The 15630-nt window shown below is 35.6% G+C and overlaps 1 protein-coding gene across 3 annotated transcripts in view; it reads right to left on the reverse strand.

Moving 5' to 3' along the window:
- ASPH (aspartate beta-hydroxylase) overlaps positions 1 to 15630 on the reverse strand; it is a 107342-nt gene that overhangs the window by 30020 nt on the left and 61692 nt on the right. For all 3 annotated transcript variants that reach the window (XM_079301817.1, XM_079301819.1, XM_079301818.1), the window contains 4 exons: positions 6610 to 6698; positions 4798 to 4884; positions 1595 to 1745; positions 479 to 615 (listed from right to left, as the gene is read on the reverse strand). In XM_079301817.1, the coding sequence (XP_079157943.1) occupies positions 479 to 615; positions 1595 to 1745; positions 4798 to 4884; positions 6610 to 6698 (464 nt within the window). The remainder of the gene's footprint in view (positions 1 to 478; positions 616 to 1594; positions 1746 to 4797; positions 4885 to 6609; positions 6699 to 15630) is intronic.

Genomic DNA, 15630 nt, shown 5'->3' on the forward strand with positions numbered 1-15630 from the left:
GAAAAACAGATTTTAAGCTGCTTATAAAAATATGAAAAAACTAAGGTTAAATAGCTTTGTGAGTACTGATCTACTTGATCACATGGTTAGAGATGCTATTCCTGTAAAGAAACTGGCTTACTCCTGTTCTCCTTGTCTTGAAGATTGGTTATCTTTTTTTATAGTATGCATTACATATTACATACAACACATCTAGATGTACTGTTGATATATTCCAAACTGACTACTAGAAGGTAGAAGAGTTAAATTATTATTAAGCATATGGAAATAAGTTGCATTCAAGAAAAACTTAGCATGACAGAATCAGAATATATAAATTAAAATTAGAAGATAACCACACTAGAGAAAAATTGTATCTGTTAACCCTTCAAAATCTCACGTGACATATTTAACAACTAAAATAGTTTAAATCAATCAATCTTTGAAATTAATATCAGAATGTAAACAACAATTTTCCTTGGCTGGAATGGAAACTCACCTCTTCATATACTTTCTTAGCATTGCTGTTATCTCCTATCAAGAGGTAACCAACACCAAGGTCATTCTTGAATGAAGTCTCACTGGGAAACAGCTGAACTAATTTCTGCAGAGTAATCAGGGAACCCCTCATGCGACCTGATTTGATTGAACAAGACTCAATTACAAGTGCAGATATAAGAAACAGTAGCAAGACATTTACACAACATCCAAGGAAACACAAATCAGAGGCAAGCACTCCACTTCCTCTGATGATCAGGAAGGAGAACCTGGAAAAACTTGTGCAGGCAGGAGCACATTCAGCTGCCTGGCTGTCACTGTGGGTGTAGCTGTACCAGGAACATTTCAGAGAATCCCTGCAATCATGCAGTGTTATGGCAGCCTCTTGTGGACAACCCTTCACAGTGCAGAAGTAACATTATTAAAGCTTTGGTTGCTCTATCATACACAGATAGCAAAGCACTGGACAAAACTAAGCCAACATATAAAAATAAACTTCACCTTAATTAAGTAAATTAAATTAATTTCTAGTGTTAAGTAATAGTTCTACTCTACTTCCATTATGAATTTTATCATACTTTATGTGCTTAAAAAATTATGTTTTTTGCTTTCCTAAATGAAGTCTTGCTAAGGAAAAGCAAGATCAAAACAACTCGATATTGAAAATGCAAGTCATGGGAACAGAATTCTTGATTATGCTTCATATTCTCATACATCACAGAACTGAGATCTAAAACTAGAATTTAAACCTAAATCTTGGGGATGTTCTCCCTGTATATAATTCCATTCTTCTCTATATTTACCAAAAGTTTATTCTGAGAATGTTTACTCTGCTTGTGCCAGTAATTTCCTCTTGATTTTCTTCAGCTTTTTGACCACCTATTATCATAGCTTATCATAGCATTTGTGGCAGCTTTCTATAAGGCACTATTATCCTAAATTACAGACACTAGTTTCCTAGAAAAAAATTAAATAATGTAAAAATGGATTATATTTAAGATATTAGGAAGACAAGTCCAACCAAAAATTCAATGGAATTGTAACTTTAAAATCCTTAGTGATGTCTTGAAATCCTTGCTCAGACTTCTGTAATTTTTATACCATCCTCAAAACTTACCAAGGAACTGTTGCCTGTCAGCTTCTCGCTTCAAGCTCAGTTTTATCAGGTCTGAAGGGACATTTGGCAGACTAACCACCTCATCATAGGTGTTGATAGCTTGTTGCAGCATCTCATTGCTTCTCATTTTCTCAGCTAAGTCATCTTCAGACTAGAAAGAATAACAAAGCCATTATTAGAACACCTAATAACCAATTAGTTTTATAATCAACTATTTTCTTACTATGCAAACTATGTGATTGTTAGACTATGGGTTGTTCTTTATGGGACAGCACACTAGAATTACCATTAAATCTTGTTACCTACAAACTGTTTGAAAGGAAAAGTGCAAGAAAATTTGCACCTAAAACATAAATTAACACAGATTTTTTATTAATATTTGTAGAGTTTATAATTTTTTATTTCAAAAGCAGATGAAGCAATCTGGTTTAATAACACAGAAGAAATATAAAATTTTGCCTATGGACTATATGTATACTAAGCCTCACTCTGGAAGCAATACACAGATCAAAACACACCAACAAACATTTTTCATCTTTTCTGACAAATTTATTCACACTCTTGTAAAATTAATTAGGAATTGCCTTTTGCCTTGCATATGTTGACAGAATATGTACTCTGCAACTCTTTCAAAACTTAAATTTGCTCATCAAATTCAGAAGCAGACCAAAGGATATATGAGCTCTCTACAGGAAAATTACAGCTTCAATCAATCCAACAGAAGCTATGACTGATCTCACCTGTGGTAAGGCATGTTCACACTTTGCTTCCATAGCTGAAAAAGACTATATCTCAAATGCAGAATTTTTAAAGGCTTAGTTTGAATTGTTTGTATAAATGCATGCATTAGGGTGTTAAATGCATTCTTCTCAAACACTTCTGTATTTATTGGCTTATGTTCTTTCTTGAGACAAGAGCCACAGCAGATGTATCAGAAGCATGATGGTGCAGAAGCTCTTGTTGGTCTATTTAAATTCATTGTTGCATCAAAGACACACATTAAATGAAATTGCTTCAATTGTGTTATCTGTGTATGTTATAGCAAGTATCTGACATATTTTTGCACTTCTGTCCTTTAATTTTTTGCCTTGAGTTGCTTTAGAACTTAGTATTGGAAATATCAAAATGTGGTTACTCAGCCAAACAGTTCATCAAGCACCTTTCAGAGACAACTTCAGAATCAATTTTAAGCAATAATATGCACGAGGAAATTTATTTCTCTTTTTTTTTTAAGGAATTGTTAGGCAGAGAATATTAAAGATATATAACAAAGAAGCAAAAATTGTCAGCATAAAATCTTCATAACTTCACCTTAAGTTGAACATTTATATAGGGACATCAAAAACCTATCTCTTGTTCTTTTCACCTGTAAAGATGTTAATGAATTCTGTAGAGTATCATTTTACCTGGCTCAAGCATAATTCAGACAACAAATAAAGAATTTCTCATATTTCTGAAAAACATATCCATAATGAAACATTTTGCAGATTTTTTTAACAGTTGCCTTTTAAAGCCATTAAAAGATCCAGGAAAAAAAAATCAATCTTCATGTCTTCTTAAAAATTGAATGTACAAGATTAGCATGTAATGTTGGTTCATGCTGCAAGGAATTGGAGAAGTACACTTATGTGGTGAATTTTTTACCTTCCCTACCCTTAACCTTCAAGGCCTTTAACCTTATTCTTCACAGTTCTACTTTTAGTTAGTGATGAGAAATAGCAAATTTAAATAAATTATGTTGGTATGAATACCCATTTAAAAATAATAGTGTGTTACAATGCAAATCTTAATTCATCTGTCTGATGCCCATGGTTTTCCTATTCCTTCAAACAGCTTGAACTTACACTCAGTGGGTTCAATAAAATTGTCATTGGTAATATTAATGTAACTGTTCAGTAAAATGACTGGTATGAACCTTCAAAGGCTACAGAACATGAATTTATCATTGTTTTTACAGACAGAAAACACATCTAATCATTTCTTCAGACCTTGGTCTGTATTGACCTTTCATGGATTACTAAAGTAGTAGTGGCTGACTACAAATTGCTGTAAATGAAGTTGGGTCACTGAGATGGGAATTCAGAATGAGAATAAATTTCACAACTGGCTGCAGTGATCTGCCCTTCTCCTTAAAACCATTGAGGAGGCAGGAAGCATATTCTATTAGATACAATGAGTAGATTTGTAAAAACTGGCAACTATTAAAAGTGCAACTGAACAGAGATAAGTTCATCACTTGTATGAACAAAGTGGTCTCCTACTGTAAGGAGGCAAAGAGTTTGGCAGACTGTCACCACAGAGAGCACTGAAGCATTTGGTCTGCTGTGTATCAAGTGCTTGTGTGATAGATTTTTGGATAATCACAGCTTTGGTTTTAGCATGACTGTTATTAACCTAGTGGAAACTGGTGGTGACTCCAAGGTCCTCATCAATTGTCTAGCAAGAGCATTCCTTCCTACAGTGAGGGCTTAACTTTGTTCATCCTGATTAACATGAGTTCAAGGAGTCTTTTATTACTCCTAGTGCAGCAGGATTATCCTACTATTTAGGAAAATTCAAAGATCATTCCCTTTTGAGACATCTCAACACAGCCTAAAACCATTTCAAATGCAGAGATTATTTTCTAATGCCTTCTGGGTTTGTTTTTTTCTTTTTTTTTTTTTTTTTTTTTGGAAGGGAAACACCTGAAACATAACTCACTCCACAAGTAAAGCTAATTAAGCCTCATCGCCTGAGAATTTGTGTTTTTTATGCTTTAACTCATTCTCTTTTAAAACTCCAAATCCTCATCTCTATTCCCACTAGAGCAAAAAGCTGCATTTATCCCAGGCTGACAGATGCGTTGATCTACTAGCTACAGCAGTAGTATGTAGGTTCTGCCTGTTGATATTTAGTTGATATTTATCAGTTGATATTTATCTCTTGCCATTCACCTGACAGTTCTCCTGGGATCTACAGGATGAACCTTACTTTTTTGTTATTTACTATACTTCCCACTGAAGTTCCACAAAAGCTGCCAAAGTAATTGGGGAAGGACATTTGAAGAAAGAGATATAATATGACATTTCGCATGATTCTTTCATTACCTAGGAAACATCCATAAATTTATAAATTAATTCTAACTGGTGTTTATAACTCTGCTGGTAAAGCAAAATGTTTAATTTTAGCTTTTCCCAACACCTATCACTTTTTTTCCTAAGTACCTGTGCTTTCCCATATCTTGCTCGAGGACTCTGTGGATATTGATTCACTAATGCTTCAAAGGCCCTTAGAGCTTCTTCAACTTTTCCCTGAAAAGCAGAGATATTTATCAGCAATTCTGTCTAATAAAAATGCTGAAGGATGCAGGACCTAATAAGACATTAGTTTCACAATTAAAGAACAAACACAAAACTGAATCAACAGCTTTCACTCATATTTTTTTTGGGATTGCCTTTTAAAGAGAAATTAATTGACATAATTTACGAAACAATCTACTTTCCATGGTTAAAATTAATAACTTGGTTTTTCATACTTTACTCACTTTGTTGACTGGATAAAATGCTGAGATGAAAATAACCTGTCTGTATAAAAAAGTAAAAATCCTACGGCTAATAACAAATTCCAGAAACAATAGAGAGTAGGAAGAAAATTCTAGACATAAGTGGAAATTTTTCCCCTGCAAACCTCTCATGATGAACAGTATCATTGCTACAGTTTTTCCAAGGGAAATTCTGTAGGCTCATCCAGAGTGTATGGCTGTTTCCTCCAAGTTTTTTGCATGACATGCATGACTATTGTAACTTACCAAGAGATACAGCAGGTAAAGGGAGTCAACAAGCTGACCCTACAGGCTCATCAAATATTTCTATTATGCCTATTTCTGATTAACCAATTGCTTAAGTAACAAGAAACATGAAAGTTCCTGGGTTTTTTTAATATTCTAACATGTAAAGAAGGCTTCTAGTGAGGAACAGCAGCAGCGGCAGCCAGAAGTTAGTGGTCCTTATGCAATAGCCCTCCAGTCCCATCACAGACCTACCACAATTCTGGGGCTGCATAGATATCAAGATAAAGTTAAAACTGCACAGTATGTCCTGAAAATCAAGAATAATCCTGCACCTGCAATAACCCAATTGTTTTTTATTTTACTATACTGAAAATAATATATCTCACTGCTTATCCACCTCAAATCTAGGGTACAACAAAGACCTGCAGTTGTTCTTTATGTGCTAGGACTGTCTGTGAGACATATCAAGAGTTCTTACAAGAACTATATTCAAAAGACTTAAAGTCTCTCATTTTTAACAGCCACAGTGCCTTGCTTCACTATTTAATCTCACATCTGGAAAAGGGACATATCTGCAAAGGTATTCTTTTCAGAAATATTAAAATAAAAGTATAAAATTGGAAGCTAGAAGAGGAGATGACTGAAGAGCTTGAGGGGTTTTTTGCTTGTTTTTCATGGTTATTAAATTCAGAACTACCCAACTTGAATGATTGATGTTAAGGTCTTGCTGCCCCTGGTGAGAAGCAGGAACATCTGTTTTGTCCTCTGAGCAGCTGTACAGCAGCAGAGGCACTCCCAGGACACAGAATCTCAACAGAAACAGCACCTACTTCAATGATCTGCACCTAATGCTCATGAGACATCAGAACACTTACTGAGAGATCCCTGCTAACACACAAGTTCTCTGGTAGCACTTGACTTCAGTAGTCAACTGGACAAGAGTGACAGGACAGAACTAACCCTGTTCCATGTGATCCATTTAAGCAGAAATTCCATGATTAAGCTACACATCTTCATGGTTAACAATGAGCAAACACACATGAACAGACATATGCTTATGACTTTAAAAGATTTAAGATAAACTATATAGCAGAAATTAAACTTGAAGGACAAACATGCACTGAATATTTCAAAAAGTTAACTTCATGAAAAGCAGTCTACAATTAATTCTCCCTTGTTCCAAGTTTTTGTTTTTTGCATTTTTTGTCCACTGCCTACAGTCCTGAGGGAAACATTTAAAACTTACTTTTTTACGTAGTCTTTCTGCAGCATCTAGTTCAGCTTTAATGGTCTTATCAAACTTGTTTAAGAGCTTTGGCTTCTTCTTCTTTTTAGCTGAAAGATTTAACAAACACACAGTTCATTACTTGTTTCATATTTCAATTGTCTGGAGTAATACTTAGCTAGTAACTGTGCTGGCAAAGTGCATAATTTTCAAGTAAGGCAGTTTCAAATTACACTGAAAAGAAACTGATTTCTTACTTATTACAATCACAATCTCCTATATGAAAAAGCAAACTTCAGTCATTCAAACTGAGTAACTTGGCAGTTAAGTTTAGAATAAAGCACTTTTTGTCACATTACAGTCAGGGAATTTTTTTTCCAAGTGGTTCAATAGATGTGGAAGAGCAAAGGGAACTGTTATTTTTCCACATTTACAGTGTTATGAAAACCATGATCATCAGGGCATACTAGTCATTCCCAAAATTTGTGATTATATATGTCTGCTTTGCCTACAGCAATTATTTGGGCTGCATCTGGAGTGCTGTGTGGAGTTCTGGGCTCCTAAAGACAAGAGATACATGGAACTTCTGGAGTGGGTCCAGTGGAGTGCAGTAAAGATGATTAAGGGACTGGAGCAGCTCTCTTGAGAAAAGGCTGAGGGAGCTGGGCCTGTTCAGCCTCAAGAAGAGACAACTGACAGGGGACCTCATTAATGTGTATCAATATATTTAACAGTAGGTGACAACAGGATGGAACCAGGCTCTTCTCAGTGGTGCCAAGCAATAGGACAAGAGGCAATAGGCAGAAACTAATGCATGGGAAGTTTCCCCTGAACATGAGGAAGAACTTCTTTACTGTGGAGATCACCAAGCACTGTAATAGGTTGCCCAGAGAGTTGCAGAGTCTCCCTCACTGGAGATATTCAAGACCTGCCTGGACACAATCCTATACCATGTGCTCTAAGATGGCCCTGCTGGAGCAGGAAAGCTGGACCAGATGACTCACTGTGGTCTCTGCAAACCTTACCCATTCTGTGATTAGATGAGTTCATAGAAATCATAGTTACTCTGGTTAGGAGGGACCCAAAAAGTCAAGTACTTGACCTTCCTGATGAAAACAAATTCAACACTAAAATGTCAGGTTAAGACCCCTTTAAGTGATCGAGTTTCTACAGCAGTAGAGCAGCAGCAGTAACAAATCAGCCTTGAAATAAATTGTGTAAACTGCATTTGAAGCAAATTTAAGTAAATGGCGTCAGTTTAATCAGCTATTTACTTCATAATGGTTTACTCTATGTCTAGAATAAACTATGTATAGAACAATGTCTACCTGGTTACATTAAGTATACTAGTCATTTAAAAAAATGCAAGTACACTATTGGAAAGATATGACAGCATGTAACAGGCTTCTTCCACATTTGCTGCAGCTTAACTCTGCACTTGCACTTCATTAGAAAAAAGATTCCACTTTTTCTGACACAAGTGGAGGAAATACATCTTGTCTGACAGAACTACTAGGTATGTATATCTGTAATTAGTAGCACAACTTTTTGGTTTGATTATGCATTACTGCTTTTTCCTCCTCTATGTAAAGTGGGTCATTACTAGCAGGAAAATAAGTAAATTTACTATTTTCTTTGTAGAAGTTAAAATTAAACATCCTACAGTTTAGTATCATCTGCTGCAATGCTATAGCAAGTATTTTGGAAAATAAGTTATAGTAACTAGCCACATTTTATTCTGCTTCCCAAGTCCTCAGGTGTACTGATCAGGAATGACAAGAGCCACCACATGCTACTGGAAGCTGTATTTGTGATTCATTAAATGGCACTGCCTCTGAGATGCTGAGGATATACAGAGTTTTAGGCAGACAAATCACATCTCCTTTGTTAAACCTCAGAGAAGGACCAATGCTTTGGGTAATGCTAGACCAATACTAAGTCCATCCAATCATTAGAGGATGTTATAAGTCTGAACTTCATCTGTATAGAATGAAAAATAGCAACCCTTGATTACTTTTGTTTCTTTCTGTGTGAGACTTTTACTGTTCTTTTCAATGCTGAACTTGGACAGCTCTGTATGGAGTTTTGCTTACTCTACCTTTTTAAACTTTTCTGCAGTGTTCGTATGCACAGATGAATAGATGCCATTGCTTTTCAGGAGCAGGAAGTGAACAGAATTTAAGCTATCCTAGTAAATTCTTTTTTTTTATTCACAAAGGTTGTATAAAACTTAAAACATAAAAAAAGTATTTCAATTTTTAAACAAAAGGTACTAAAGCAGCAATGAACTAGTATTATTTATATCTCTGTTGACATGTATCTCTTATAATACTAGGACTGTAACTTTCCATGACATTAGCTACCAAGAAGAAGAAAAAAATCCAAAACAAAACTTGTCTGACATTTAGGAGTTTACTCCTTTTACAGGATAAACTCAAAACCAGCATAATTGAATATGTTGATTTTGCTTCCCTAAACACTTCCAAGTTTTTTATTGCAACCTGATTTGAAATCAAGTACACAGTGATGCTCTTAAGGAATGCAGTTATCATGGAACTGCACTGACTAAAGAGAAGTGTGGCATTTTTATTAATAATATAGATGTATTTAATGCCTTTTGTTTATTGCCCATAGATGATGCAGGAGAAATGCTTTCCAATCTGTCACTTATCTCAGTCTTCCTCTGTCTTACTTTACTATCCTCCACTTCATAGGAAAGCAGTGTCTTTACTGCCTTTTCATGCATTTAATGATAATAACACTTAAGGAGCACAGCACTGGATCTCTCCCAAGTGTTCACACTCCTTGAATCCAGTAAAATCCACAGAAACAGCTCTTATTACAAGTGTAAGGGTCCCTCCACTCCAAACCTTCAGTCCACAGTGACTGACAGGTATGGTGAGAAGTTTCTCACAGAATATCATTGGGCCTGAAAAGAACACATAACATGCAAAAGGTTTGTTGGGTTTTTCATTTTTTTCTTTTTAAAAAATATGCCAGATCAGTTTTTCAAGAAACCATTGCTATCTCTAAGGCCTGGCTTGCTTAACAGCAGGAGTGGAAGGACTCAGAAACACCAGCCCAAGGAACCAATGAAAGGAGGTGACCTTGAGGACTTTTTAGGCTCATTTTGCTCTTAGCTGCCATGTGAAACTGTCCTTTGTTGTTAGCAAGAAAACTGAGGCATGTCAGTTCCTCTGGGTACAGAATCTGGGGAGCTTCCATTGCCACCAAACACTTGGTTTAGTTTCTGCTCTCTAACATAAACTGCAACTAAAATGTTAATTCTGAATGAAAATCTTTATCCAAGGTAGTCTAGCTACACAGGAACAGTATTTCAGTGAGACAGGACTGCTATTTGTGTTTTTTAGCTTTCAGCATTCATGGAAAGTCAGAGTAATTTGGCCCTTCTCAAACTCAGTAAGCATGGCAACAGCAAGGTTCCTTTGAGGCAAAGCAAAGAAGCTTTCAAACTCCCACTACCTGTGGGATACTCTCTTCAGTTCATTTAAGTTTACAAGGAGATGAGAAACAGCTGAGGAAAAAAATTAAATAAGAAAAGTTAAAATCTTCCAAGTCTGTACAAAGAGACACAAAGATACAATATCTTTCCTTTCATATCCAGCTTAGGTGATGCATTGTAAGAACCTTTTCGCCACCCTCCATTACAAAAAAAAAGTATTATCTTCCTATTTTCAGTACAATTATATATCAGCCCTAGACCAGCAGGAGATCAATATAAAAAGCTGGAAAGGAGCTGTTAACATAAATATTATTCATCTGCTAGGCACCAATATAACACAGTAAACATTATATAACGAGCAATCATTTTCATCTCCCATTCTATTCCTATGTTAAAGGATTCACCAGGGAGCTTTCAGTGGAACCATCAAGCATTCCTCTATATTAACCAGATAGCCTGCTATCTCCCTGCAGGGGTATTTTAATAAATTATCCATTGCCTCCTTCTACTGCAATAATCCTTTAGCAGATGTGACCCAATATATTAAATTCAATGATACAAAGAAGTTAACTTATCTGTTTTCAGAGAAAAATATATGTAATTTTTCTTCAATGACAAATTTCACCATGACACTGAAGTTGTGCATGATCACACAACTGCTTGGCTGGTTTGTAGTCCAAATCAGGTTGAACATTAAAATGGTAATAATCCTTTTACATATCATACTGTGGACTTTCAAGAATACTACTGAGGATTTTCAATAATAGCCTTGGAAGTAAGAATAGGCATTCTATCTAGGACTGCTGTCATAGGATTGTTGAAGACTTCCTTAGAGAGAACAGTTCCCACTGAAAAAGCAGCACACTAGGAAGAAGTCTTAGAAGAAACTCCATGCTAGTTCTTGTGCTGGAGAATGAACAATTACCAGTGATCACAAGAAATCTCCTATCTCACTTAACCAAGATACAGAATGCTTTAAAAATAGAAGTAGCAATGTATTACAATGTATTATATTAAATGTACAGTAAACTTAATAGTCTGTCATATCATCCAATAAAATTTGATGAAATATTTCATATAACTCTTTTGGCAAATGAAAATTAAAATGCCAGGCATATTTTGGTTTTATGTTGAAAAGTGCCTTGTCATCGCCAAAAGCAGTGAAAGCCTTACTTCTGCAAGGGACAGAGAAATTCTTTTTGAATAATAATGAACACTCTTCTACTCTTCAGACCACAAAGGAATCACATCAAAATTAAGTAAAAGTAACCAAATTATTAAACGTAATTGAATCACTCTTGTAGATTGGTTTAAAAATATTTTGCCTTTAATTGGGGTGGAGAGAGATCAACAAAAAGCAAGCACAAAGGGTAAAAAGGCAGCAATAAAGAGTTTGCCATGGGAAGATGGGTACACTCTACTGTTAAACACAGCTGCAGAGACGAACAAATTATTTTCTGTATCATCATAGTCAGAATAAGGAAGAGAAGGCTAAAAATGGCTGTAACAGCAAATTTGTCTTGAACATCTGGAACTACTATCTCTGAGCAAGTAGAACAGGTTGCTGAGGGCAGTTGTGGAATTCTAATTACTGAAAATTGGCAATAACAGGATGTGTAAACATCTGCCAAGAACAATGCATACAGCTGATAAGGCCTTCAGTCAACCAAAGATACAAAGTAAGCTTTAGGGTCCCACTTAGTCATATGCTCTAGTTTCTGTAATATACTATTACATGTCAATGCTTTAGTGCCAACACTGTCATTACACAGCAAACTTCCACTCTCTCATTTGACAACCAAAGAAATGCCCACAGAAGCTCGCTGTGCCAATCATCACAGTAGCTGAGATTCCTCCCAGCCTGATGCCAGTAATAGAACATTAAAGCTCCAAAACCTTTCCCAATGCAAAATTTCACCTCAGTGCTATAATTTCAGAAAAGCCATAAGTCTTGCAATAGAAAGCAATCTCCATTACAACTGTTTCTGTAAAAATAAAATACTAGTAGCATTCAAAAAATCAAGTTCTTTAAATCTTCATCTGCAGCAGATCTTTTTACTTTAAGTAACCATCCAAACAGCACCAGAAAAGTAATTCTGCAACTGTTGGTTTATTCACAGAATTGTATTTCTTGATACTTCACAACTTTTAATGTGAAAAGCTGCCCAAAGATATAATAATCAAGGAATTAAAACTTTCTAGAATTTCTAGACATATGTCCTCACATGATCAAATGTCTGTAAATTCCTGTGTACCTGAGCAGAACCCAAGGTTGGAAATTGGTATAAAACACCAAGTTGACAATTACATTAAGCCAGTTACATGGTTACTACAACCAGGAAAACAAAAAGAGATAACTAGTACACGGCAAAAATTTGATTACATATGATACTAAGTCCAAAGCAATAGAGAAAAAAATTCATGTAAATGTCACAAATAACTAGTAATACTGCTGATATTTTGAACCTGGTATATTCAGTGGGAGCAATGAGTGACAGCTTGACTGGTCTGACTTGGAGTTCTGAGGGGAAGGTTGCCTTCCACACAGGATAAATGGTCCTGCTTCAGTCTTTGGAAAGTAATGATGCAGGATTTACAGTCTGAGAGAGGCCTGCTCTGTGATTATGACAGTCCATATTACATATTAGCATGAGTATTTCTTGTTAAGCATGCCTTTAATGAGATTTCAAGTTCCTCAGAAATGGTGAGACAATAACATTACAATCCCTCTGTGGACTTGGGGAAGAAAACATGAGGATGGAAAGACACTATGCCCTATCTAACAAATCACCTCGTAAATGTGGTTTGGTTCCTGTAATTAGATTTTTTTATTCACTTATTGATTCATTCATATTGTCACTATAATGTTAAGGCAGCATTCCTGGAGGCTCCCCTGATCTTACTTCTGCTATTACTCACATACAAAACAGAGAGGAGTTAGGACTCCAGTTTTAATTATTTTATAAGTAGTTCAAAATAAAGGCTGGTCTTTACAGCCTCCTTGAGGACACATGGTCCCCAGTTTCTGATTTGAAAAGTACACTGGAACAGTCCTGCACCATTGATTAAATGTTATGCTTATCACTAGCCAGAAAATTGAATGACCCCAAAGCAAAGGTTGGACAAAATGGTCTTTAAAGGTCCTTTCCAACACAAACTGTTCTATAATTTTTTTATTTGAGTCTTAAATAAAATTTTAATAGAAGTTATAATTATTTAATTGTAGAGGCTGTAACTATGTAGTTATGTTTCCTTATGTTATGCAAACTCTAAAGTCACTTGCAGCAAAGGCTCCTCCTGTCAGTTCTCTGTCTTAAACTTTGAAAAACTAAGGAAACCATTTCCAGGGGGAGTCATAGGCTTTGTTTTCTAAACACCCTCCCATCCCTGCTGCGATACAAATTCAATAATAATGCTCTTGGCAACTTGTAAATGTCAACTTCTGAGTGTGGGACAATGACAAGTAGATGCTGATGATCATGGTCTCTAATTTCATGACCTTTTGTTTTACTAATTCCCTTTGCCACCCACCACCAATGCCACACCTTCCCAGTTCAAAGTTTCAATTATGTTCTGAAGAACATACACACATATTAGTAGATTTTTACTTGGAATTCAAAATTTGCTCAAGTAATTGTCCTCCCTCCTGATACTAGCCCCGTATCATTACCCAAATTAGTTTTGGAAATTGTGCTGCCTCTCAGTGGACACTTGAATGAGAATTTGATGATGATGAAAAACTCCTGTCATTGTCCTGTTGTTTGGGAAGCTCATTAGGTGAGAAACAGAGAGTGTAAGTTATCTACTTGTTTTATGGGCTTCTATAAATTATAACTTGGAAGGTATAAAACCAAGTAAACTCCATCTAGACAACTTAAAGCCAGCAGCACTACAATAATTAAAAGATCTTTCTAAACTGTATTGGTAGAACAGGCAAAGCCACTATAATCAACTTATCTGGAGAAGTAATCAGACAATAAAAACTGAGGCATTTTAGGGACTAATACAGCTGGAATCTAATGACTATAATAAATCTTTAGCTGCAGTTATACAGAACAATTTCCCTTGCAGTAAAAAGTATTCTACAGGGCTTTCTGTATGAAATTATTGTTGTTGGTTGGTTGGTTGGTTAGATGTTGATCATAAGAAACAACAGCAGAATGATAATTTTAGTTTTGGCATGTATTTCCAACATTCACTCCTCTTTCATCATTAAGAATTTTGGCTTCACTCAAGGACTAGATGCCAGCAATCTTTTGACAAAACCAGAAATAAATTTCTTCATTGACTTTTTATTAAAAATATACTGGAATATTCTAATGTCCTATATATTTGGTTCAGAATGGCGTTATGCAGCAGTTTTGGACTCTGACAACTACACTTCTGTGTTGGTCATTCTTCACACAACTCACAGATATGCAATTATAGCCAGTATCAAACCTGCAAATCAATAAGTACTATGTATACTCTTATAACTAGAGTTTGTAAGCATGGAACTCGGCCCACCTGACTCGAGGAGACAATGCTGGAGGTGAGCTAACTGTGTAAGCTCTTTCTCCAGACAATAGAACTCAGGTGAAGGTTCCCAATGGAATTTAGGGGATAACTGATCTTGCCCTGCAGCAAACCCCTACATTAGGTCAGAAGAACAGCACTTGGCCTCCTTAGATTAGTTCTCTACTAGTATCACAGTGGAATCCTACATATCTTCAAGGGTAAATACCTAAGTAAACAGTGGTGAATGCTGACCTGTAACCAAAGTAACACCAAGAGGCAGGGCCACATGTGGAGTGACACTGTCCTAAGCCTGGCTTACGTGTACTTCTATCCCTAATGCAATGCAACTGAGTGTCCCAACCAAATAGCATTCATTTTTATTGTCATGCTTTATCAGTTTTAAAAAGGGAAAATTATTATGCTGAAATTCACTGTATGAAGCAAATATGTTCATAGCTGAAAATATTTTTTTTAAGTTTTTTTATATGTGTTCATCAACGTAAATGAATATTTAATATATGTCAAATATAAACCAAAGTAGAAAAATTAGGACCTTACTTAAAGCTGGCTTTTTTAGTCTATGTGATCAAAAAGAACTAAAACCTCCTCAGATAGAAAGACACATTATGGATGAAGCATGTATGTCCTGCACTGCACTACCTGTGAAACCTTTTAAAGGATTATTTCTCAGATTCACCTGGAATACCCATCCCATTTCAACTACTTGTTTAAATATAAAGTCTGATTACACTTTTATGAAGAAGACAAAGAATCCACCTGAATTAAATATAACAGAGAAACTGTGAAGCAACTCTATGACAGAAACAAGTTCATTTTCATTTTCGTTTCTTTAGAAGACTTTTCAGAGGGGGATTCTGTCAATATCTAAGAATTTTCAGTAAGACTTTTAATAAGCTTGATGAAATACTGTTGAATACTGAAATTTACATAATTATTAGGACACCTTGCTAACCAAGTACTATGAAGGTTGCAGCAGTAAAAAAATATGTTGTAAGAGCTACTCAAAGCTCTAAATACTTTCTGCACAGAAGGCTTTTTGGAGCTTGTATTCCAAATACTAC

The sequence above is a fragment of the Erithacus rubecula genome (genome assembly GCF_903797595.1).
Source record: "Erithacus rubecula genome assembly, chromosome: 3".
In the NCBI taxonomy this organism is placed as follows: Eukaryota; Metazoa; Chordata; class Aves; order Passeriformes; family Muscicapidae; genus Erithacus; species Erithacus rubecula.